This window comes from Protopterus annectens, chromosome 1.part1, assembly GCF_019279795.1.
Source record: "Protopterus annectens isolate FY-2018-M chromosome 1.part1, PAN1.0, whole genome shotgun sequence".
Classification (NCBI taxonomy): domain Eukaryota; kingdom Metazoa; phylum Chordata; order Ceratodontiformes; family Protopteridae; genus Protopterus; species Protopterus annectens.
In genome coordinates, this window is record NC_056726.1 from 816,504,673 (window position 1) to 816,531,984 (window position 27,312).

A 27,312-nucleotide genomic window follows, 5' to 3' on the forward strand; every position below is an offset into this window, starting at 1 on the left:
TGGGTCCCAAGGTCTCTTATCACACATTCTGTGTTAAGTAGATTGCTGCCTATGTGGTAGTTTATGGGTACAGAGTTTTTACCAAAGGGGATGACACAGCACTTTTTGGCATTGAGCTTGAGGCCATTTGGGAACTTGACTATGGCTCCTAGTTTGCAGTCATCTGCAAACTTCATTAACCAGAGGCCTTCTGTGTTAGCCTGTACTTCAGAGAAGTAGATATCAAACAGGAGAGGTCCCAGGACGGAACCCTGTGGTACTCCACTTGTCACTGCTTTGAGGTCAGATTTTGAGTCTGCAACTTTTACAGTGTGGGTTCTGTCAGTGAGCCAGTTGGCAACCCATCTTGTGATGTAGGGATTTATACCTAGTTTAGTGAGTTTAGCTATAATTCCAGAATGGGGGATGGTGTCAAGCTTTGGCGAGGTCAAGATAGGCTGTGTGAACCACCTTACCCTTATCTGCGGCTTTGGTGACTGCCTCAAAGAAGTCGATCAGGTTCAGGAGGCATGATCTGCCTTTCACAAACCCAAACTGGGTGGGATCCAGAGTTTGGAGGTTACCAATGTCTTTATTTATGAGTTCCATGTTAATACTTTCCATGGCCTTGCAGACCAGGCTCGTCAGGCTAATAGGCCGATAGTTCCCGGGATCAGTGGTGGCTCCCCCTTTATGGAGTGGGATAACTGTTGCTGTGCACCATTCAGTGGGCACAAAGCCTGATGCGAGGCTGTTATTGAACATGGTGCTTAAGTGTGGAGCCAGTTCGTTCTGAAGTTCATGTAAAACGCAGCCTGGGATGTTGTCTGGTCCCATGGATGCTGCGTTTTTGGCTTTAGAGTGTGCAGCTTTTACCTGCGTAGTTGTGATTACAGGGACTCTGCATTCTTCCTGTATAGATATATGGGCCCTTTGGGGGGGGGGGGTAAAGTTAGCACTGAACCTATCTGCCAGGATGTTGGCAATATCAGTTGGTTCTGTAATTTTCATGCCGTTGTGCTGTAACTCAGAGCAGATCTGGGTGTTGCCATCGAGATTCTTGACAGCTATAGAATGCTTTGTGGTTGTCCTTAGAATTAGTGACTATTTTGTTTTCGTAGCTAGCTTTGGAGGATCTTATAAGGGATCTCAGCTTCTTACTGAGGCTGACCAGGGAGCTCTTCCACTCATGGGATTTTACTCTCTTTTTCAACAGTTTCTTCCTTCTGTTGTACAGTTTGTTTATGGCAGGGGACCACCAGATTGGCTTCCTTTTTTTGGAGGATAGTGTCGTGGTTCTGTTTGGGATAGCACGATCCATGCACTCGTGTAAGTGCTTATAGAGTGCATTTATGTAGGATTCAGCAGTTGTAACTGTATTGCCCATCTGCATGGGTGTTATGAAGTTCAACACTTCTGTCTTAAGCATGAAGTTGGCTTTGGAGAAATTGTTTACTGTGGTTTCCTTAATGGGGGTGGGGGCGGGATGTGGATATCAAGGGTGATTAGCTTATGGTCAGATCAGACCAACGAGGAGTTTGACATCAGGTGTGGAACACCGGCCACTCATGTTGGTAATACTAGGTCTAGGATATTGTTGCCCCTGGTGGGGGTGTGGATAAGTTGATCCAGGGCATTGGAGTTTATGAATTCCAGAAAGCGTTGAGCTAAAGAGTTGATACACGAGTAGTTTTCCCAGTTAATGGTGGGGTAGTTGAAGTCACCCATTATTAAGGTGTTTGGTTGAACCCTAATATTTTCCAGTACATCAAGAAGAGTGGAGTGGGAATCCTGGGGCATGGTGGGGGATCTGTAGCAAGCTACAATTTGGATTGCAGTTTTTCCCAGAGTTAGTTGCACTTGGATAACCTCGAATGCATTATGCTGAGCAACTAGCCTGGAGGTGTGGATATCCTTAATGAATATGGACACACCTCCGCCTTTGGTGTTTCGGCCCAGGTTACATGGCCGAAAAGTGTGGTATGAGTTCTAGCCGGGTAGTGCAGGGGTGCTCTCTGGATCCTTGAACCAGGTCTCAGTCACTGCACAGATATCTATGTTCTCCATTTTAAGGAGTGCCTTGAGTGAGTGCATTTTGAGATTTAGACTTCTAGCATTGAGTAGCATTACCCTCAGTTTTTGCTTGCTTGTTCCTGTTACGGTGGTGAATTTATTTGAACCTTGCCTGAAAAAGGCACTATAGGGGTAGCAAGAGCCTTAGCCAGTATCCGGAATCCCGGGGGCGACAGGTGCAGGTCATCTGTGGCAAAGCATCGTGGTCTTTCGACCATGTCATCCCAAGCAGACAGATACTGGATCCCCTTAGAATGACACCAGAAGTTTAGCCAATTCCTGAAGTCAATAATTTTGTCCTTGTACTGCGGTATCATTCGGGGCGATGGCAGAATGCTACTCAGAGCTAGGGTCATACCTGCTTGGGCTGCAAGATCGGAGAGCTCTTCCATGTCTCTCTTCATGTAGTCCAGGGAGGTATGTCTCAGGTTATTCACACCAGCATGGACAATGACAGAGTCATATTTGTACTTGTGGAGTGACCTGAGTGCGTGGGTTATGTGGCGGACCCTGGCAACCGACAGGCAGCTTGACAGTAACCTTCTCCTTGTTTAGCCTGGTGAGTGGGGCATCAGTGTGCCTAACTATAGAGTCACCTATGACTAGTGTGTTGGGTACGTCTTGCCTTATTGGCTGTGGTTGAGTGGCACACCGAGTCTGTGGGCTGCGTGTCATTTGGGTTGTGTTGGGGGATGGAGGTTGCTTGCGTTTCTGCTTTGGAGGTCTTTGTTGCTTAGACAGATTATTATTGAGAGCCTCCGCTAATGTTTTTGTTTTACTATGTGTGGATTTTGGTGGTGTAGATTTAGTGAGACTATGTGATGAGTGTGGTGTGGTGCAAATGTTTACCTTCTCCTCATGACTGTCAAGTTCAGTCTTGGTTGTAGAGAGCTTTACCTCCAGTTTGGCTAGATAAGTGCATCTCTCACAGGTTGTAGTTTTGTGTGGTAGGAGGAGAGGGTTGTCTGTGTACACGAGGCAATTTCTACATTGCCTCAAGATGCCCAGGTTCATCAGATAGGAGAGAACACTGGGAACTTACCCTTGGACATGCCTGAATAAAAAATTATTTTCCTCTAGATAAGTGAGGAAAGTGAGTGAGTACAAGAGCCGTTTTTCTCTAAGCAAGTGAGAAAAGTAAGTACATAAACTGTTTTCCTCTAGGTAATGAGGAAGATTGAGTGCTATAGTAATTAGTAGCTTATTTAGTGCTTACAAGTTCTGAACAAGTGCTGAACATGAATAAGCAAATTTTAAGTGCTAAAACTAAGAATCTATATCTGCACTAGATGAGTTACAGGGCAGAAACAAGTGCAAATGCAGGCTTTCAAATCAGAAAGTTGAGAGAGAGATGGAAGAGATTGCCCAAACGGCCAATAACTACAATTTCTGGGCCAGAACCACTTATTTTGTGGTAGACGGGTTACCTAGTGCTTACCACTCCCACTGATGAGCTAGAAGGCTTCCCTCCAACACAGAAAGGCTTGGGGGGCTCAGAAGCTTATATATATACAGTCCTGGATACAGCAAATCTGTATCTGGAACACTAGTTGCAGGAAAGGTAGGAAACAGGCTTACAGTTTTTTTTTTTTTTTTTTTTTTTTTTACAGAAAAGTAGCAGAAACAGTAGTAAAAACAATTCACATGCAGTGCAAGCTAGCACACAAGTATGTAGCAATATTAGACCAAACAGTTTAAAAAATGCAATTAAATTAAAAAGAACTAAAAGCAAGTGCAGAAAGAGTTTATTAGGTAGAATGTGGTAAAGAGATGGGACTGGGGGAGTGTCCCAGATCAAATCTGCAGTGGGGCGGGCAACTGCAAAAGTCACCAAATTTAAACTACAAACCAAAAATAGGGAGGGTGGATGGGACAAAACAGTTTCAACAGAGATCTAAGCAACAATTAAACTCTATAACCAAAAAAATATATACTCAGCTCTGTATATTTGCAGATAGTCTGGAAGGCAGTCTCTCAGAACATAGGATCTGATATTAATCCTCGTTCATTCCTTACGCATGGGTATCGGTTCCGAGCACGGAACTGAGCCTGCCATTTTCCAAGCTCGCGTCAGCTTCAAACTCTCGAACTAAACTCTTAACCAAAATTCTCCTCTCCGTTACCTCAGATTTCGTTTGCCGCATTGCCATCCGGTCGTGTCAAGCTACTTCTCTTGAGCTAAGTACAGTCGATTGTTGTTTGCTTTACAAATTACTTTTCTGTCAGAAAAGTTGATATTTTATTGTCTCTTGCCCTGTATCTAGCTCCTCTATGCGATTGATATCTCACGCATCAGAAGGAGCAGCTAGAGCGGCGGGTTCAGCTGCGGTCTTGAGACGACACACCTGGATGCCTTGTGCAACTTCGCGGAACCTTTTAAGTCTTCCTTTCTTAATGCCCCCATTGAGCCCTCCTCGTTGTTTGGGCCCAAAGTTAAAAGCACACTGGCCAGATGTGAACAGGACAGTAAGACCCTTTCTGCCGTAGGTGTCCCTTATTCTTCCTCTCAACGTGCTTTCTCCCAAAACCAAAAGAGTGGGAAGAATATGGTTCAAGAAATCTCAGGGGCCTTTCCGTGACACACAGGCCGAGTTCTCCCCCAGAGGCAGAGGGGGAAACTCGCAGGGAAGACTCTCCTTTCGGGGCAGAGGGGGACCGTGTAACCAGGGATGTTCATCGTGTTTCACTGTTGCAGTCATTACACTTGGGTTATCCTGCTGGCAGGCTACCCGCAGTTGGCCTGAATTCCAAAGTCTTGGTCCGACGTCGGTTGCGGTCACCTCTTCCGTGACATCAGTGTGCCAGGGGTATAAAAGATGCAGCTGACGCCATTTTCTTCAGTCTTTCTTGCGGTGCGGTGCCCGAAGCAAAAGCAGTTCGCAAGTGCCGGTCGGCCGACTCCTGAGATTTTCTAAATTGAATTTCAGATCCGAAGTCTTTTGTAAAGCTAAGTACCCCATTGGGGAAACTTTTTTCTCGCTCCAGACCGATGTTAGAAAAAGTTAACAATTGTATTTCTTGTGGGAAGCAAATACCTCATAAGGATTTTCACTCTTACTGTATTCCTTGCCTAGGCCCTGACCACGACGTTGCTAGTTGTTGGTTTTGTGCTAGATTTAACCAACGCACTATTAAGCGTCGGTACGATTTTGCTTTTCATTACTTTAGCCGAAGGTTTAACTACATAATGCCGTCAGAACAGCCGACGACCGGAGTTCATAAAAAGCGCCAGGAAAAAGAAAAGGACAGGCATCCGAGGTCCAAAACCGACGATGAAGCCTCTTCTAGGCCAGTCGCCGGTTCTCAGTGAGGTGCTTTTGCTGCCCCTGACACCCGCTACCTCAGAGCCACAGGCCACCTCCGACTCCCACATGGAGACAGCTAGGCATCTGGATACTCAAGGTATTGGGCCTATGGAAACTAATCCCTCAGATGGGTCCGGAGTCGCTGAGCAGGCATCGGCTTCTGAGGGTGTTTTTAGACCTACACAGCTTTATATCAAGTCAACTTCAGCATCAAAGACTAAAACAGTTTTAAAGACAAAGAAACACATACAGCACTCTCCAGGACAGACTTCCATGCCTAAGAAACAGATGCTCAAAATGGCCGAAGACCTAATTACTTTGATCAGGGGTTCCCATCCCCCTCCTGATAAGAGGTCTAGGCAAGACACTGAATATGATTCCTCTGATGAGGTTTCCGCTTCCTCTGATTCCTCTTCAGAACAGGGATACTCTATTCCTCCGTGTGAGGATTCTGATGCTGAAGAATCTATTCCTTCAGCTTCTCCTCCTGAAGATTACTCATTTGGGGAAACCTTGCATACCATGAGGAAGCATTTCCACTGGGAGAGCCAAGATTATTCTGATTCTAAGAAAAGGCTCAGAGACTCTCTTACTACCTCAGCACAGACCTCTTGCTCTTCCGCCTGTTCTAGACATTGTAGAGGATGTATTTTCAGAGTCCGGCCTGTCTCCTGACTCTTTACTTCCTGCACCTGTTAAGCCAGACAGATACTACAGGGTTCCAGATTCTCATAAATTTCTATATAAAAACCCTGCAGCTGACCCAGAAACTATTTCACATGGTCCCAAAGGTGTCAAGGCTGCTACTGTAAAAAACCCTGTACCCTCAGATAGAGATTCTAGGGCACTGGACAGATGGGGGGGGAAAGTTTATACTTCTGCTACCTTGGCTATAAGGGCTTTAAATTGTCGATTTCATATGCTTAAATATCAATATTTAATGTCTCTGTTAAAACAGAAAATGTTGACAAATTCTGAATGTGCTGAGAACAAGGAATTGCAGGATTTATTGCATGCAGCTGAACAAGTGGGAAAACATACTTTGCAATGTGGTTATGATTCACTGGAGGCCTCTTGCAGGGCAGCTGTAACAGGCTCTGTTATTAGAAGGCATGCTTGGTTAAAGGAACATACTTTGCCTGATCATGTTAAAGCAAAGTTATTGGATGCTTCATTACAGCATGATACTTTATTTGTTGTTAAGGCAGAAGAGGTGTTAAAGAAAATGGATGATAAAGCTAAATCTATGCAGACAGTGAAGGATTTCTTACAGGTGCAGCCACCCAGATTTAGCAGGAACTGGCCTTCTAAAAATTGGTCCTTTCCCATGTCAGACAGGCCACAAAGAGCCAGATGCAGATGCCCTAGAGGCAGACAACAGCCCCAGGGCTCATACAGGCCCAAACAGTGGGGTGCTTCTACCTCCAAAAGTGGAGAAGACAAAACACAGCCATATAGGAAACAGTCCCAATGACTTCCCTCTGCAATGCCAAGCATTTATCTTTTGGCTGCACCCTTGGGGGGAAAGCTAGCATTTTTTTCACAAAATTGGCACATGATTACCCAGGACAAATGGGTCTTAAATATAGTCTCTCAGGGCTACAGGTTCCACTTTCACACCCTTCCAAAGGCAAAAGGTATGCCAGACCTGCCACACAATCAAATGGGCAGACACACAAAACCAAGTTTCATCTCTCATGGACATGAGGGCTATTCAGCAAGTGCCACGACAAGAGCAGGGACAAGGATTTTACTTGAGACTTTTCTTAGTACCAAGAAAGGACAAAGCATGGAGACCGATTCTGGACCTGTCTATTCTAAATACTTTTCTGGACATTCCAAAATTGAAAATGTTGACTCTGCAGCAGCTTCTGTCCATGCTGGGCAAAAAGGCTTGGCGTGTAACTTTGGACCTCAAAGAGGCATACCTGCATGTCCCAATCAGACAATCTTGCAGAAGATACCTCAGATTCATAGCTGGCTCATGCACTACCAATTCTCTGCACTGCCCTTTGGCTTATCTACTGCGCCCAGGGTCTTCACAAAATGCCTGGCACCAGTAATTGCATTTTGCAGACAGAGGAATTCAGATATATCCCTACTTGGACGACTGCCTTATTCAAGCAGAGGCCAAAGACATTCTACTAAAGCATCTGGCATTTGTAAAAAGATTACTAATTTGCCTAGGGTACAAAGTAAACGAAAAGTAATCAAAACTAGTACCCTCTCAAGAGGTAATATTCCTGGGTGCAAGCTTAAATACAACTGCCCAGATGGCTTATGTCACGCCAGACAAACAAAGGCGACTGACTTCTTACTTCGAAAACACGGCAACAAAGACCCAGTTATCTGCAAGAAAAATTCTGCAGGCTCTGGGCTACATGGCCTCCTGCATTCTGCTAATTCCATATGCAAGACTGCATATGAGGAAACTACAATGATACCTAAAAAGTGGGACAGCCATTCACTTTACCCACAGCCAGGCAAACACTAACAATAGATGCATCAGATTATGCCTGGGGGGCCCACATGGCAGGAAAATGTATTCAGGGCACATGGCCCCCAAGCCAAAGGCATCTACACATCAATCAAAAAGAGATGCTAGCTGTACTAAATGCCCTGACAGCCTTCAAGGACCTACTTTATCCAGGACAGCTGCTGATAAAGACGGACAACACCACCACAGTCATGTGGTACATAAACAAGCAGGGGGGCACACATTCCTACCCCCTCTGCAGACAAGCCATGATTTTGTGGAACACAGCATTGACTTGCCAAGTACATCTGCAAGCACAATTCCTGCCAGGAAAAACAAATGCTCTGGCAGACGAACTAAGCAGAAATCTCATGGACCCTCACGAGTGGAAACTAGATCCACAAATCTTCAGCATGATAACAAGAAAATGGGGACGCCCAGACATAGATCTTTTTGCCTCCCCCTCACAACTGCCAATTTCAGAGATTCTGCACAAGGACTTATCACAAACAAGCATGGAAAGTAGATGCCATGTCATTCAGCTGGAACAACCTTACAGTATACGCCTTTCCTCCACTGCCTCTCCTCCCCAAGGTACTCCTAAATGCCAGACAAGAGAAGCCACAAATGATTCTGATTGCCCTGAATTGGTCACGCCAACACTGGTACCCAGTCCTAAGGAACTTGTCCCAAGGCCCAGCCTGGACATTGCCTCAAATTCCTCATTTACTGACCCAACAAAACAATCAGATCCTGCACAGCCAACTCAGAACTCTAAATCTAGCTGCATGGCGGATACTGTAACTATTCAGAATACACCTCTCTCTAAAGCAGTTATGGATGTCATTTTAGAGGCCAGGAGGCCCAGCACCAGAAATTCTTATGCAGAAAAATGGAAGAGATTCTGTGCTTGGAACCAGGCACAAGGAATTTTATATGCTTGTTCCAAATATTCCTCAGATTTTACGATATCTAACTGAGATGCTCGACAAAGGCCTGTCCTTCTCATCAATTAAGATCCATGCCTCTGCCATTTCAGCTCATTACAATACAGACCTGCCTATTTTTTCATATCCATTGCTTAGGCAGTTCCTCAGGGGGGCCAAAAACATAAGACCTCCAAGGAGAGCACCAGTACCTGCATGCGACCTCAATTTTGTCTTGGAAAAACTCGCACTGCCTCCTTTTGAGCCAGCCAACACAGCTGAGATAAAATTCTTATCATGGAAAACAGCTCTGCTCCTAGCAGTAACTTCAGCAAGAAGAGTCTCTGAGTTACAGGCATTAATGGCTGTGGAACCTTTTATTATCTTCCATCCGGACAGGGTTTCTCTAAGGACAAACCCAACATTTATGCCTAAGGTAGTGTCCAGTGTGGCTCTTAACCAAACCATTCATTTGCCTACTTTTTACCCAAACCCGCAGAATAAAGGGGAGAGACTTCTGCATTCTTTGAACATACACAGACAGCTACGCTTCTACTTGGACAAAACTAAAGCTTTTAGAAAGACTGAACAACTGTTAGTGGCATTTGCTGCAGGATCACAAGGAAAGGCGATCTCAAAGCAGACTATTTCAAGATGGATAGGACACTGCCTTTGTTTCTTCTATTCACAACATGGTAAATCAGTGCCTAAGGGCATTAGACCACATTCTACCAGGGCAGCAGCCACCTCAGCAGCCTTCCTCAGAGGAGTACCAACCAAAGATATTTTGGAGGCTGCAACTTGGACTTCATTGCACACTTTTACTAAGCACTACCACTTGCCTCTTTACTCTAAATCCAGAGCAGGCTTTGCCACTGCAGTCTTTCAGGGCCTTATAGCCAATCCTAATTCTGTTTAGACCCAGCTGCCCAACCTCAGCTTTGGGATTCAACCCAAGTGTAATGACTGCAACAGTGAAACACGATGAACATAGTACAGTTGTGTACCTACCGTAAATGTAGATGTTCAAGTGTATTCACTGTTGCAGTCCAGGTTACCCACCCACCATCCCCCTTTCTTTGCTGGGACTTATCTGTGCTTCTCTATCCTATACAACCTATGTGGTGTATTTGCTTGTAGATGAAGGTATTGTTTATTTTAGTGCATGCTTTTATTAGCAATGATTTTTAGCCTACCCTTTTGGGGGCACCTGACATCTGGGGCAAGAAAAAACTGAAGAAAATGGCGTCTGCTGCATCTTTTATACTCCTGGCGCACTGACATCAGGGAAGAGGCGACTGCAACCGACGCCGGACCAAGACTTTGGAATTCAGGCCGACTGCAGGTAGCCTGCCAGCAGGATAACCCAAGTGTAATGACTGCAACAGTGAATACACTCGGACATCTACATTTATGGTAGGTACACAACTGTACTTTCCAGGGATTCTTTCCCTGGTCAATCCTACCAGCGCTCCTGAAGAGCGGCCCAACTCCTTTCCTCTGGAGGTGGTTGGGGGACGTTTCACCTTATACCCTTCTGCCTGGCTAACCATCGCCACTGATTCTTGGGTGCAAAGGATCATAACCAGAGATTATCATATCCCCTTCGATATTTGTCCCTTCCCTTCAATCTTCCCGACGTTTCACCCAATCAAAGGGAAGAAGCAGCACTAGAGATAGAAAAGCTGCTAAGAAAAAGTGTCATCCAAATAGTCCCTCCAGACCAGATAGGCTTCCGATTCTACTCAAGACTATTTTTGGTGCCAAAGAAAACCGGGGACTGGAGACCGATTTTGGATCTCAGTGTATTGAACAAGTTTGTGAGAGTACAAAAATTCTGGATGGTCACTATACAGTCTCTCCTTCCACTTTTGGAAAAAGATGATTGGATGTGCTCTATAGATCTTTAAGATGCGTACTACCACATAAAGGTGGACAGGCCATCAAGAAGATTTCTCCGCTTCCGTGCGGGAGCCAGTCACTACCAGTTCGGAGTACTGCCCTTTGGACTCTCTACAGCCCCCAGAGTGTTCACAAAGTGCATGGCAGTTGTCACAGCTCACTTGCGAATTCAAGGATTCCAGGTGTTTTCATACCTAGACGACTGGCTCATTTCTGCCCCCACCAGACATCTACTGGAAAAAGCCCTGGCATACTCTCTCCTCGCTGCTCAAAGGCTAGGCATAACCATAAACTGGCAGAAATCCAATCTCACCCCATCTCAGTCGAAAGAATTTCATAGGGTTATCTTGGACACAGAAAACTGCAGAGCTGCTATTCCAGAGCACAGAATTTTAAGGATAAAGCAACAACTAGTTCCAATCCTTTCAAAGGAAAATCCACAGCTCACTCGGTTCTACAGCTGTTTGGTTCCATGGCAGTCTCCGTCACCATTGTCCCCCTGGCCAGATTTCACATGAGGCTTCTACAATGACTACTGCTCACCCAATGGTATCCTTTTCAGCATCCTCTTTCAGCCATGATTCGAGTAACCCACAGGTGCAAACAGGATTTAAATTGGTGGATGAGAGACAAACTCTCTCAATGGTCCCACCCCTTCTTCCCCCAGCAACCCAAGGCCACAGTGACCACGGACGTCTCCCTGATGGGGTGGGGGGGGGATATGTCAGGGACTGACTGTCCAAGGCACTTGGTCCAAATTGGAGGCTCATCTGCATATAAATGTTCTAGAGCTGAGGGCAGTGCTCTTGGCGTTGCAAGCATTCCATCCCCTGCTGCCGTCTGGGACAATTGCGATTAATCAGACAACATGGCGGTGGTCTGGTACATCAGCAAGCAAGGTGGAACCAAATCTTACCCCCTTTGTCGAGAGGCCATGAGGATAAGGCGATGGCTACCAACCATTTTCTTCTAGCAACGCACATTCCTGGGAGTTCCAAAGTGATAGCAGACAGACTCACCAGGTGCATTCTTCGACCTCACGAGCGGTCCCTGAATCCCTTGATAGCGGCGGAGATCTTCCACCACTGGGGCCGTCCTTGCTGCAACCTCTTTGCATCCCCGACCAACTACAGCTGCAGCAACTACTTTGCCCCGATTCCCCCTCCGGGACAGTCACCCAGGGACGCTCTAGTCCACAATTGGTCCTCGGGTCTTCTCTATGCATTTCCGCCCTTTCCTCTTATTCCCCAGTTACTGAAGAAAGCCCAGCGGTTGAAGAGCAAGGTAATCCTCATAGCACCATATTGGCCCCTACAGATTTGGTTCCCATTCCTTTGGCCTCACCTACTAGATCGACCATGGATTCTCATTCCAATCCTGGAGTTGATCTCATACCCACAGAACCTGAATCATCCCAATCTGAACAGCCTAAAGCTAATGGCTTGGCTACTCCAGTTCCCTTGATTGCCAGACAGAATGATCTTTCTTTACCAGTACGTGATATTCTCATTGCTTCTCATAAGTCTTCCACAAGAATTACTTATCTGAGATTTACCTGTTGGCCGAAAGATAAAAAAGTAGACCCCTTTTCAGCACCAGTGTCGATAATACTAGACTATCTGGCCGACCTGTTTCAATCGGGTCTGTCTGCCTCTACCATTAGAGTTCATTTGGCTGCAATTTCTAATTTTCATGAGGGTGTCCAAGATTCCTCTCATGTCCCATAAATTGTGCAAGACCTTCATAAAAGGTGTGAATCATCTGAAGCCACCTTTTAGAGAAACCTATTCAACCATGGGATTTATCATTGGTTCTACAAGCTCTGACAATGGCACCTTTCGAACCAGCCTCTTCTTGCGACCTCAAGTATTTGTCATGGAAAACCTTGTTTTTGGTCGCTATTACTTCTGCCAGACGTATTTCTGAACTTCAAGCTTTATGTATCAAGAGTCCATACTTGATTTTTCATAGAGATAAAGTTTCTCTGATAACTAATCCGTCATTTCTGCCTAAAGTGATCTCTGAAATGTCCATTAATCAAGCCATTGAATTGCCAGTTTTCTTTCCCAACCATTCAAACAGAGGAGAGTATTACCTACATACCCTAGATATACACAGGCAAATCTGTTTTTACTTAAACAGGACTAAACCCTTTCGTAAATCTGACCAGTTATTTTTGTCCTTTTCTGGATCTAGATTAGGATCTGCTGTTGCTAAGGTCACATTAGCTAGATGGTTGAAGGACTGTGTGACCTTTATTTACACACAACGTAATATCTCGTTGCCTACTACCATGAAAGCTCATTCAACAAGGTCAGTGGCAACTTCTGCTGCCTTCCATGCCAGAGCTTCTTTACATGACATCTGTGCAGCTGCAACTTGGGCTACGCCTCATACCTTCATCAATCATTACAAATTGGATTTGGCCTCCAGGGGAAGTGCATCTTTCGGTTCTATGGTGCTCAGGAATGTCCTTCCATGAGAGTCTCCCAGGAATAGAGGTAGCTGGGGACTCTGTCCCATGCGTAAGGAATGAATGAGGATTAACAATATCAGATAAAGAAGTTATGTCTTACCATAATGTTCCATCTGTATTGTTGATCCTCATTCAGTCATTACGACCCTCCCTTCTTCCCCCTCCTGTGGTTTCTAGTGGATCTCACCATCCAGTTCTCTTAGGTTACTTGACCAGAGGTAGCCTGTACCTTCTTTAACTTGCAAACTCAATCTGAGGTAACAGGGAGAGGGGAATTGTGGGTAAGAGTTTAGCTCAAGAGAGAGAAGCTGACGCGAGCTTGGAAAATGGCCGGCTTGGTTCCGAGCTCGGAACCGATACCCATGCGTAATGACTGAACGAGGATCAACAATGCAGATGGAACGTTATGGTAAGACATAACTTCTTTTTCTAGCAGTTAAATGCAGGCTGTTACTAACAGGTCAAATTTTATTACATCAAGAATATCAGTTAGGACCTAAAAGCCATCAGGGCAAGTAAGACAAATGATGAACTTGGAATAGCTTATGAAGTCATGGATAATTGTAAATCCTCTGTTATTTGCAGTGGGATTCTATGAAATAACACCGAGCAGTGTTTTGAACTTATTCAAGTGGTATCCACTCAGCTCCACGTAGCAATTATACTAGCAGACAGATTTAGTGCAGACTGTATCCCCCGAGGTGATCATCATAATTACACACATTCTCAAATCTCTTGCATCCGTAGGTCACAAGGGAACATGTCAAAGGTGCTGTCTAAAACTAAAAATACTACTTCCATTGGGGCCTGATGATTACCCTGAATGCTAAGTATCACCAAACAGTCCTTTGTAAAAACTCCTCCTTAAATTATGTAACCTGCTCTTAGCAGTAATGCCCCTGCTCAAGGGCAGCCCTACCACTGATCCTGGAGACTATAAACCCATTAGCCTGACTAATCCGATTTGCAGAGCCTTGCAGCACTTCATATCCGACCTCATAGACAACAATGTAAAAAAAAAAAAAGTTATCAAGCTGGACACGTCAGTTTGGCTTCATCAGTGAGATCCTTACTTCTCAACTAAGTTCCTTGAGAACGTCAATCAACTGGAAAGGCCCCATTAGTACCTAACCAAGAGAATTGTTGGCCTAAAGTCCCTGCACTACCAGGAAAGGCTTTTTTAAGCATTATCTTTTACTTGGTTTCTTATTGTTTGTTTGCACAGTGATCCATGCCTTGTGTTTCACGGCATTAGGGATTCTGTCTGCATTGATCTCATGAATCTTTGCATGTCAGATAGCTCTACTAATACCAGAATTAGGGACTTGAATCTTCACCAGCTCATAAATAAGACTTGTTGGAGAGACATTACACAGCATCTTCCCACCTTTGAACAAACTTCCTCTATAAATTAAACAGTGACAGCCAAGATTCTTCAAATTAAGCCCTGGATGACTGGATTGGTATGCATAATTTTATTCTGGGACTTGCATGCTTTTCCTTTGTTGAGAAAAGGGACATCATGAAAAGTGGGTAATGATGACTCAGTTGCTTTATATTTCGATTATCGTAGCACCTGATGAATTGCCTTATATATACATCATGGGCATGTTACTCACTTTTTGGTGACACAACAAGAGATTTGACAGAGCTAATTATAACCCTTGTTTAGCTATGCAACGCATTTCAGTACTACAGTCCTTTTTCTTTTAATTTTTGCTTTTTTTCCTCACTTTGTTGTAGAGTTTCAACACTGGTGTAAGTCTCTGTCTCACTGTTTTCTCTGTTTCTTGTTCTTCCAGAAGAAAAGATAAGGAGTACATGTTTCAGTGTTTAGTTATTGCTTTTAAGTATACTTTTTGGCAGTCTTTATTGTCGTTCTTGCTAAGATTCGGTTTCACTTTTGAGCAATATGTCTGCATACTTAATGGTTGCTGTTATTTTAAGTATTGCACACAGTTGTGCTGAATTTGACCGTTGGTGAGCTTAGCTGGTCACCACTGTAGATAGGTTGATAAAATGATAAAACAGATAAATAAGCAGCAAAGCAATGAATAGATAATTCAGCTATGCAGTTTTGTGAACAGGCACTTGTTCTGTGCTGCTGGTGAATTTACACATGGATTTTTGTGTGTACTTTTACTGCAGGTCACTAAGTCTACAACAAACCCAGATGAACTTGGCACTCTGGCTCATCAACTAACAACCGACTTTGGACAACTGGCACAGGAAGCTAAGCCAGCATCAATGGTAGCAGAAAATGAAGAAGTAAGTTATTTTTGCTGTATTTTCTTAAATGCATTTTTCATATTTACTAGGCTACATTCTGTTAAAGGCTAGTGCAGACTTTGCAGTTCACATTGCGAGAATTTTCGAAAGTTCCATGTTATCAAGGTGTTTTGTTTTACTGTTATAAATACTGTTTTTTCAGATTGCTGTATCATCCCACTTTACTGTCATATTCTTGTTCATAGAAGTCTTCATCCTTATTGAATTTGACTTGTCCAAATACTTTTTATTTTTTTATTTATTTATTGGGGGGGGCAGTGTCATAGCTCCTATCCAAAGGTATGCATCATTATATTATATTCACAATAAGTTATGGATATGTTTGTTTTTTAATTTTATGTATATGCTTCGAGTCTGTGTGTATATCAGTGCTTTGTTGTATTTTTGTTGCTTTATAATTTGTCAACATGATCTCCCAAAACCTCAAAGACCTAAGCCTTCAAACAGCAATGCCTATCCTCAGCGATTTCTGAAGCATATATCAGAAGCAGCACCAAACACTGCACATAAGCCTACACCAAGTGGATTTCTGAAAACAAAGCCTATAAGGCAAGCAAACAATTTACCCAGTACCCTTGTCATAGTGATCTCCGTTGTATGACACGCAGATGCCCTTCTCACCAGACTGGAAGTGAAGATTACAGTTAATTGCCTATCTGGAGCCAAAATCCGTCAAGTTACATATGCTCTCAAGTCATTGCACCACAAGTACCAGTATGATTCTTAGTCCATGTGGGAATGAATGACCTGAGACATAGCTCTCTGGATTATAAGAAAAGAAACATTATGGACATATTTGAATGCGTGTCTCAGACCGCTGTTTGCCTTCCATTGAGCAGCATACTGCCCTCACCAAAGATAATGCCACAGTTGAACAAAAAATAATTGGCTTAATTTCTGGTGTCAGTCTATGGGGATTCAATATCTGTCAACCTGGGAGGACACAGTCAACAGACCATGTTGCTTTGACAAAGATGGCCTGCACCTAACCCCCCCCCTCCCCCCCACGAGGGTTTTTTTTTTCCCCAATTTTGGCTAAAATTTTATCTACCGCCTTAGAGCCTATTTTAGGCCATGCCAAAGTGACAACCTACTGACATAAATAAAACCCAAAGAAACCTAAAGGTGTTAACTACTCAGTGCTAGGAGCCTTAACAAGAAACTCCATACTCTATAAGTTCTCTTCACTCTGGACAATATAGACATTTGTGCTGTTACAGAGACATGATTTAAAGATGCAGAAAGTACTCTGGCAGTGCAAGGCTGCAGTGCCTTCCACACATAAAAGTGGAGGTGTCTAGAACTATTTTAGCAGTTAGTATACCTCAAGGCTGGTTAAACTGGATGACAGCCTGGAGTTCATCCACATGCAAATCACCTTAGAGTCCCTTACCATATCTTAGCAAGCTGTAAGTCAACATCTATGTCTCAAGAATCCCACAACTCTTATCTAGGCCTAATGGAGTCACTCTCCATCCAACCAAACACTCTGTTCATGGGATACTTTACCCCCTGTAGACTGGGAAACATACACTGCCTGCAACTTGCAGGCACAAGAGTTACTGGACTTAAACACAAATGCCCTTGATCAGTTAGTGCACACTTCAGCCAGAGGTTCAGATATACTGGGCCTTGTTCTCACCAATTTGGGACAGTACTGTACCCCCCACTGTCATATCCTAACTGGTGAGGTCAGATCATACCTCTGAACTGTACAGATTTTTGCCTCGTATTTTGGTCTGTTTTTCATAAAATTTTGTTTTTCTGACAAATTAGTGCAAATCATTAAAGATTGAAGTTAGAAAATAATGACAGACATTTGAGTTTCAGACTTCATACCCTTCAGAAAATTCACGCTAATGTGTAAAACCCGTTATTCAGAAGTCAAGTGTAATGTCAGGGGCATCTTGGCTCACCAGGTTCACAGATGACAGCAAATTGGGAGCTATCATAAATTCTCCCATTGACATTAACATCCTGAAAGAGAGGTCCTAACACAGACAAATGACTGGTGCCAGAGCCATGGATTAAAATGCAGTGCAAAGAAGTGCATTATAGTCCTTTTTGGGAAAATGTCTACCCAGGTGAATTATTCAGTTGATGAGCTTATCCCTAAGATTTGATTTGGTAGTTAGAGATCTGGAAATATATGTAGGCATTAATCTGGTCTTTGACCAATATGTAGCCACGGGAGTAAGCAAGTCATTCTATGTCTGTGTAATTATGGCATCCCGGTCCAAGGAAGTTATAGTACCATTCTACTCATCCTTTATCAGACCCATCATTGAGCGCAATGTCCACTTCAGCATGTACCTTTCTAGGCATATGCAACAGCTGGAATGCCCACAGAAGTTCCTCACCAGGAGAATCCAGGGTATTAAAATCCTCTCCTATAGAGATCACCTTCAAGCCCTGTCTCTATTTCTGTCTTTTGCAGGTTGTTCAGAGGTGATGTGTGTTTGGCATATAAAGAATTTTTAGATCCAGCACTGATGTAGCTTGTGCACATCCGTAAAATGAGCAGCACCAGAAACACTAGATCCAGGGATTTGAACTTTGCTTGCAACATAAGTAGAACATGCTGGCAAGACAGATGTGTGACTCAGAGGATCCCCATACTTTGGAATAGACTCCTCATCCATGTGAATCAGAGTCCATCCCTAGCCCTATTCAGACGTAATCCTGAATTTTGGATGGGGAGTCACAAATTCATCTCCGGGCTGCCCCATGTCTGTTATAGACAGAGGCCAACAGTAAACCTTCCCTACCTAGCATTGGATAGGTAATCATAAATTCATCCCTGGGCTGGGTCCCATGTCTCTTATAGACATAGGCTGACAGAAAACTGACAGTAAACATTCCATAACTAACACACCCTCTCCACACACAGCTTTTTAGCAACCTCCAAATAGACCTACCCCTCCTAATAAACATACCCCAATTGAGACGCACATGTTACAAAGGGATGCAATTAGGTTGGGCTGCATGGCTAGGCTTATAAAAGCCCTGGTGGTCATTAGGCTAATATAAACAAATGAACGTCCTCAACATAGTGTCCCAGGGATACAAATTTTCTTTCCACACTCCGAGCCCAAAAGGGTTCCCAGATCCACCTCCAAACCACTGGGCAGAGGCAAAAAAGCAAGTCCTTTCCCTGCTCTTTGAGGGCAATAGAGCACGTTCCTGCAGAACAGATAGGCCAAGGCTTTTACTCCAGACTATTTCTGGTACCCAGAAAAGAGGGCACCTGGCACCCCATCCTCTATTTATCCATTCTAAATACGTTCCTGGTGATACCAGAATTCAAAATGCTCACCCTCCAGCAGCTGCTATCCATACTCTCCAAGGATGCTTGGCTAGCCACCCTAGACCTAAAAGAGGACTACCTCCACATCTCTGTCAGGGAATCATGCAGGAAATGTCTACGTTTCAGGGGAGGATCCGTGCACTTTCAGTTCTCTGTGTTTCCCTTTGGCTTATCTACTGCTCCCAGAGTTTTCACAAAATGTCTAGCTCCCGCCATTGCCTTTTGCAGACAAAGGAATATTCAAACTTACCCATACTTAGACTGCCTTATTCAGGCAACAGTCAGGAAAAGCTGCTCAAGCACCTGGCCTTCATAAAGTCCCTAGTGACCTCCCTAGGGTACACTATCAATGAAAAGAAATCCAAACTAGTACCCACCCAAAAGATTATATTCCTGAGAGCATTCCAGATGGCATTCCTCACACCAGGAAAAACAAACTTGCCTAACAGCGTACTTCTCTCGGCTAGCCACCAGCCCGCAGTTGTCTGCAAGGAAAATCCTACAAGCTCTGAGGTTCATGGCATCTTGCATTCTACTCATTCCATATGCCAGACTGCATATGAGGAAACTTCAGTGGTACCTAAAAAGCCTTTGTTGTCAATACTCTCAAGATCTGGAAACTCTTACACCAGTGATACCTTGCCTAAGGAAAGATTTTCTTTGGTGGGCAGGAGCATGCTCCCACAACAAGGGACTACCTTTCTCACCACCCCACTCTGCCCAGACCCTCACCACAGACTTTATCAGACTATGCCTGGGGTGCTCAGCTTAATGGCAGGTGCATACAGGGCCAATGGAGCCCACAGCAAATCCATCTGCACATTAACCAGAAAGCGATGTTAGCTGTCCAGCATGCATTGACCGCTTTCGGGCCCCTACTCTCCCCAGGGGCTCTCCTGATCAAAACAGACAACACCACTGTAATGTGGTATATCAACAAGCAGTGAGGGACTCACTCCTACCCTCTATGCTTACTGGCCATGACCCTTTGGTACACAGCCTCTGCCATGCAACTCCACCTGTTTGCACAATTCCTGCCAGGTTCTCTAAACTCTCTGGCAGACCACTTAAGCAGAAATTTTCTGGACCCACACGAGTGGCAGTTAGACGAAAGAACCTTCACCCTAATAACTCAGAAATGGGGCACCCCGAAGGTCGACCTCTTTGCCTCCCGCACCAACCATCAGCTCAGCAACTTCTGCACCAGGGAACGTCACTGCATGGCTTGGAAAGTGGATGCCCTATCCTTCCCCTGGGTCAATCTGTCACTCTATGCATTTTCTCCACTACCTGTCATCACCAGGGTACTGCTCAAAATAGGGGAGAAAAAACCAAGGACAATTCTTATTGCTCCAGACTGGCCTCACCAGCACTGGTACCAACTGCTGCACAGCCTGTCCCCACTGCCACCATGGCATCTCACTCAGACCCCAAACCTGACCGAGATGGAAGGAGAATTCATGCATCCCCAATTGCAGACCCTCAATTTGGCAGCCTGGCTTATTCCCTGACCACTGATCAGTTTGCCAACCTCATTAAACAGGTTCTAGATGTTATACCTGAGGCCAGACACCCTAGCACTAGAAAGTCTTATGCTGACAAATGGAAAAGGTTGTGCACCTAGATTCAGGCCAAGGGAGCCGATACGGCACAGCCCTCCCTGCCTTTCATCCTAGATTACCTAGCTGACCTGTTACACAGTGGTCTCTCCTTCTCATCTATTAAAATTCATGCCTCTGCTATATCTGCTCATTTCCACACTGACACACCCTCTGATCAAACAATTCCTAAGAGGGGCTAGCAACTTGAGGCCACCCAGAGCAGCACCCACCCCAGCTTGGGACCTTAACTTTGTGTTGGAGAAGCTCACCTTGCCGCCCTTTGAACCAGCATCTTCAGCAGAGCTAACATTTCTCCCCTGGAAGACTGCTTTTCTTCTGGCCATCACTTCAGCCAGAAGAGTCTCCAAGCTACAAGCACTCATGGCTGTGGAGCCCTTCATCATCTTCCATGCTGACAGGTTTTCCCTCAGGACTAACCTGTCTTTCATTCCCAAAGTGATGGCCAGTGTGGCTCTCAACCAATCCATTCATTTGCCCACCTTTTTTCCTAACCCACAAAACAAGGGGGAAAAGGATCCTGGACACTCTGGATGTGCACAGACAGCTCAGATTCTATATAGACAGGACTAAACCATTCAGAAAGTCTGACCAATTACTGGTTAGCTTTGCTGCAGGGGCAGAGGGCAAAGACATTTCCAAACAAACCATTTCCAAATGGATAGCACATTGCATCCATTTCTGTTACAGGCAACATGGAAAACCTCCCCCTAAGGGGGTCAGGACTCTCTCCACCGGAGCAGCCTCCACATCTGCAGCTTTCCTCAGAGGAGTCCCCACCAGGGACATCCTGGATGCTGCCACCTGGACATCTGTTCACACTTTCACAAAGCATTACCACCTGCCTATTTTTTTTTCCAAATCCAGGGCAGGCTTTGCCACTGCAGTCTTACAGGGCATCCTAGCCAGCCCCTAGTCTCCTTGACTGCCTCCACCCTTTTCCTCAGCTTTGGGAATCATCCCAAATGAGATGATTGCAGCAGTGAAACACGAAGAACATAGTACTGTTGTGTACACTTACCATAAATGTAGATGTTCGAGTGTATTCACTGTTGCAGTCCTGGTTTCCCTCCCTCCATCCCCCTCTTTTTCTCTCTCTCTCTCTACTTACAAGGAATATTTTGGTATGTACTTTCTACTGGCGGGGCTCTTCCACCATATCCTGGCTCCCACTTGGGGGGCTTCTGACAGGGCAAGAAAAACTGATGTAATAGCGTCAGCTGCCTTACTTTATACTACTGACGACCTGACGTCATTCCTGAAGCGACAGCAACTGACGCAGAAATACTAAGCCTCTGGTATTTGGGCCAACTGAGGGCTACCCTGGCAGGGATAAACCAAATGTGATGATTGCAACAGTAAATACAATCGAACATCTATATTTATGAACTTTCCGCATCTTAAACTCCATTGTGAACTCCTCTATGAGGCTGATATACACAGCAGATGGAGCGAGTAAGGCAGCGGATTCAGGAGTTTCTCTGAGGAGACGCTCCTGGATGCGCTTGTGTAACTTTGCGGAACCCTTTAAGTCTACCTTCACAAATGCCACTTTAGACTGTTCTGCACTGTTTGGACCAAAAGTTAAGGATACACTCAGCAGATGCGAGCAGGAAGGGAAAACTCTCTCTGCCATTGGAGTACTTTTTTTAGTCCCTTCAAGACCCTATCCTGAAGGACAGAAGGGCAGGAAGATGTTGTTCAAGAAATCCCAGAGATTTTTCCCAGAAGCATGAGGTGATTCCTTCCCCTGGGGCAGAGGGGGAGGAAATAATGGTAGATGCTGTCCTAGAGGCAGAGGGGTCTGCAGAACGAGGGCGACCGTGATTCCTTTCGCGGATGTCCCTATCGGCGCTCCTGTAAGGAGGCCCGACTGTGCTACTCTGGAGCCAGTCGGGGAATGTTTATCTTTGTACCCAGAAGCCTGACACAATATCACAAAAGACAAGTGGGTACAAAACACAATATCCAGAGGATACTCCATACACTTCTCTTACCCCCCTCCTCGAGCCAGGAAAATCCCAGATGTTCCACCCAATCACAGGGATCAAGCAACTGTAGAGATTCCAAAGTTGTTAAACAAGAGAGTCAACCAAACTGTCCTTGCAGACCAGATAGGATTCGGAACTTACTCAAGATTCTTTTTAGTGCCAAAAAAAACAGGGGGACTGGAGGCCCATATTGGATCTCAGCAAACTAAACAAATCGGTAAAGAAGTCCAAGTTCCGAATGGTGACACTGTAGACTTATACTCCCCCTTTTAGGAAAGACAATTGGATGTGCTCGATAGACCTCCAAGATGCATACTACCACATAAAAATGGACAGAGCATTGAGGAGTCACTTGCACGTCTGGCTGGGAGCCAGTCACTATCAGTTTCGTGCTTTGCCCTTTGCTCTCACTACAGCCCCCAGAGTGTTCACCAAATGCATGGCAGTAGTAACATCTCACTTGAGACATCTTGGATTCAGAGTGTTTCCGTACCTGGACGACTGGCTCCTAACTGCCATCACCAAGCATCTACTTCAGCAGGCCAGAAACATGACTCTACAAGTTTGTGCTCAGCTAGGCATTACAATAAACTTGCAAAACTCTGCCTTGCCACCCTGTCAGCATGTTCCTTTTATAGGCGCAGAAATAGACACAGTTTCAATGATGGCGTGCCTTCCTGTCGACAGAATTGCGAATCTCAAACAACATATATTTCTTCTTCTTTCCAAACACAAGGTCAAAGCAAAGAGAGTGCTCAAACTATGGGAACAATGGCCTCAACCATAACCCTTGTTCCATTAGCCAGGATGCATTTGTGAATCCTACAGTGGTTACTCTTCTCCCAGTGGTCGCTTCAGGAACTTCCTCTCTCTCACCCAATCATCATAACAGAAACCTTCAAGAAGGATCTTCGTTGGTGGATTCAGTCCAACGAGTTAACCATCGGAAGACCATTCATTCCACATCAACCTGTTGCTACTGTGACCACGGATGCTCCCCAGATAGGGGGGGGGCATTACTTGAGAAGGACAGTCCAAGGCATATGGCAAGAACACGAGGCCCATTTGCACATCAGTGTTCTAGAGATGCAGTGCTTCTGGCGTTGCAAGCATTCCACAACTCTCTACCTCTAGGGACAATTGCAATCCAGTCAGACAATGTGTCAGTAGTATGGTATATAAACAAACATGGAGGAACCAGATCATACCCACTTTGTTGAGAGGCTCTGAGGGTTTGGCAGTGGGCAATATCTTCCCAACACTTTCTAGTTGCAACACACATCCCAGGAAAGTCCAATGTGTTAGCCAACAAGCTCAGCAGGGCAATTTTGATGCCTCACGAGTGGTCTCTGAATCAGAACGTAGTGGAAGAGGTCTTCCACAAATGGGGACAGCTTTGCTGAGATCTTTTTGCCACCCCTATGAATGCCAAATGCAACAGCTACTTTGCCCTGATCTCTCCTCTGGGGGAGACACCGAGAGATGCACTTATTCACAGTTGACCCTCGGGACTTCATTATGCTTTTCCCCCGTTTCCTCTCGTATCAAAAGTCATTCAGAAAGCAGAATCCTTGGGAAGCAAGATGATTCTCATTGCTCATACTGGCCTCATCAGATTTGGTTCCTCTTTCTCAGGCCTCATCTGCCGGAGCATCCTTGGATTCTGGACCCAGTTCCAGACCTGCTGACACACATGTCAGGAGCATTCCATCCCTCTCGCCACACCCTCAACTTGACAGCTTGGCTGCTCCACTTCCAACCTTAGTCAGCCTTCAGGATTTCACTCCAGCAGTAAAACGTATCTTGATATCCTCTCATAAGCTTTCTACCAGAAAACCATATGCTAGTAAATGGAAAAGATTTTCTTTTTAGGCGCAGACCAGAAACCTAGATACTTTCATTGCCCCAATTTCTTCAGTTTTAGATTTCCTTTCAGAACTCTTCCAACAAGGTTCAGCTGCTGCCACAGTTAAAGTTCAGCTAGCAGCTATCTCCAGTTTCCACTTAGGACAGCATACGCCTGACTTCATGGCACACAGACTGTGTAAAGCCTTTTTGAAAGGCACTTCTTTACTGAGACGTCCGTTTAAGGAACCTGTCCCTCCTTGTGATTTGAATTTTGTCCTTTCACACTTAACTTCACCACCCTTTGAACCTTCATCCTCTTGTGATCTGAAATTCCTCTCTTGGAAAACAATTCTCCTGGTAGCCATAACATCAGCTAGAAGAGTTTCAGAGCTACAAGCGCTTTCAGTCAAGCCTCCTTATTTGATCTTCCATAAACTTCCATATACTCTTCAAACTTGACCCTTCCTTTGTCCCAAAGATTTGCTCCCAGTATAATATTAACCAAACAATTGAACTTCCAGTATTTTTCCTAACCATACCAACAAGGCAGAATGCAGACTTCACTAACGCGATGTACATAGGCAACTGAGGTTCTATCTCCACAGAACTACAGAATTCAGGAAGTCAGACCAGTTATTCATATCCTTTTCGGAGGCAAGAAAGGTTATGCCAGTCTCTAAAATCAAATTATCTAATTGCATAACTTTTATATACTCTTCCAATAACAAGGAACGTCCCTTCAAAGTTAGAGGTCACTCAACCAGATCAGCAGCAACATCCACTGCCTTTCAGGCCAGGATTTTATTGGACAGTATTTGTGCAGCCGCAACTTGGGCAAGCCCACATACTTTTATTACTCATTAAAAGTTGATTTGGCCTCCAGGGACAGATCTTCTTTCGGTTCCACGGTGCTCGAGTGTGTTCCCATGAGCCACCCGAGAAAAGGTGCTAGGGACGCTGTCCCACATGTAAGAATGAAGGCGAGATAGGACTACATAATGTAAAGAAGTTGTGTACTCACCTTAACGTTGTATGTTTGTAGTCCATCTCGCCCTTCATTCTTAAGAACCCACCCACCTACCTCCGTCTATATGGTCCTAGAGGATTTTTTAGGAAATTTGCTCCTTCCTTATGTTGGAGACCTTTCACTTTTGCTTCTCCTTTACCTGAGGGTAGAGTATAACTATTTTCTATTTTTGTTAGAAGCAAACAAGATCTGAGGATTGATACCACTGCGTTATGGGATACCTACCTTGCCACGAGCCAACTTAGAGACTTCAAGCTTTGTAATCAGCCGAGTTGGAGCAGAGGATAGTCTCCAAACCCAAATGTAAGAATGAAGGGCGAGATGGACTACAAACATGTAACGTTATGGTGAGCACATAACTTCTTTTTAGTGTTGCAGAATGGGGGGAGTCTCACAAAACAAGAAAAGGATCATCTGCAGTATTCTGAGCAGAAAATAAGGGATTACCTCGATATTGTACATGCATTTAGAAAGATTGATGTTTAGCAACTGTTTTTTGAAAATAACACTAGAGCACAAAAACTTTTAGTACGACGACTCAGGCAAGAGAAAGTAGAAGGGGCTGTTGCCTGGCTTAGGGAGCCTTATAACAAGGAAGGTAATGAGAAACTGTAGCAGTATTAGAAATATTGGAAATTACTTGAAAGTCTTTATAAAGCACAGAAATATGGAAATCAAGAAAAGATACAAATGGAAATGTTTATGGAAGAATTAAATTTGCCAAGGTAAGAGGTAAATGAGATTCAATTACTAATGGCTAGGCTAGGAGGAGATTAGATAAAAATTGTGGTGTATAACCAATCTACAGGAAAGTCCTCAAGAATCGATGGTATTCCTGGAGAAGTTTGGGAGCTAGGAAGGAAAAAATACTCAGATCTGGAAGGTTTTGTTTAACATTGTTTTAAGAGGAAGAGAAGTATCAGCATCCTGGAAGAAGGCAGTGGTAAAGATCCATCAGATCCAGCTTCATTTAGGCCCATTTTCAATACTAAACAATGATTTTAAAGTATTCATGTCTATAATGGCTAAACGATTGACAAAAGTAATGCCAACAATTGATACGTTCACTATGGTTTTGTGGAGGGGAGGAAAACATTTGACAACATTAACAGAACACTGATCATCCAGAGGGAAGCAGAATGTGTAAAATACCATTGTTGTTGGTAGGTCTTGATGCAGAGAAAGCATTTGACAGAGTAAGCTGGGCTTTATGAGCAAGGCAATGAAAGCATTTGCATTCCATGAAAAAATTATAAGGTTGATTAGGAGGGCATATGAGGGATCGGAGGAGAAAGTTAAAGTGGGCGAGGTTGTCTTTGATCTCTGCTTGAGCAGAAGGACTGGGCAAGGGGTGTCCTATTTCCCCTTTGTTGTTTGTATTATATTTAGAACCATGGGCAAAGAAAATAAGGGACTCAGAAATTCAAGGATAATAACTGGTATGGTAGTCAAGAAAAGTTAGCTGTATTTACAGATATTATTTTATACCTGACAAAGCCAGAACTAGACATTACAGTGTTGAACATTTTGAGAGAGTTTCACATCTTTTTGTGATCCAAAATTAATGAAGTTGAAACAAAAACAGCAGCAGTAAATTGTATACCCACGTATGAATTGGTTCAGCAATATCCATATTTATGGAGACGTGATAAAATTAAGTATTTAAGAGTATGGATTAAAAATGATTCTGGTGTGGCAGCTTAGGATATGTGGGAAGTGACTAAACAAAAGATAATAAAATAACTTGAAAATTGTAGCTTTGTCATATGGATAGTAAGATACAAGCAGTTAAAATGTTTGAGTCCTATTAGTCTTATACACAGGTCAGGCACATTTTTATCAACCAGAGGAGAAGTTGTGGATAGTAGTTAATAAAGAGCTAAAGGACTTTATCTGGGAGGAGAAGATGGCAAGAGTCAAGTGGTATAAGCTGATTCTTTCAGTAGAACAGAGCAGTTTGCAATTACCAGATTTGGAGGGGTATTTCAGAGATGCACAGTTAAGGCACCTATACATAGCACATGCAAAAACTGTAATTCAGAGTGGAAATGGATGATGATGAAACATGGGGGAAGCACAAGAAACAAGGAGAGA

The 27,312-nt window shown here is 44.3% G+C and overlaps 1 protein-coding gene across 1 annotated transcript in view; it reads left to right on the plus strand.

Annotated features, from left to right (window-relative positions):
* The window catches only part of TLN1 (talin 1), a 3,443,760-nt gene that overhangs the window by 2,905,213 nt on the left and 511,235 nt on the right, over window positions 1-27,312 (plus strand). Inside the window, exon 47 of the mRNA XM_044078439.1 lies at window positions 15,286-15,405. Within this exon, the coding sequence (XP_043934374.1) occupies window positions 15,286-15,405 (120 nt within the window). The remainder of the gene's footprint in view (window positions 1-15,285; window positions 15,406-27,312) is intronic.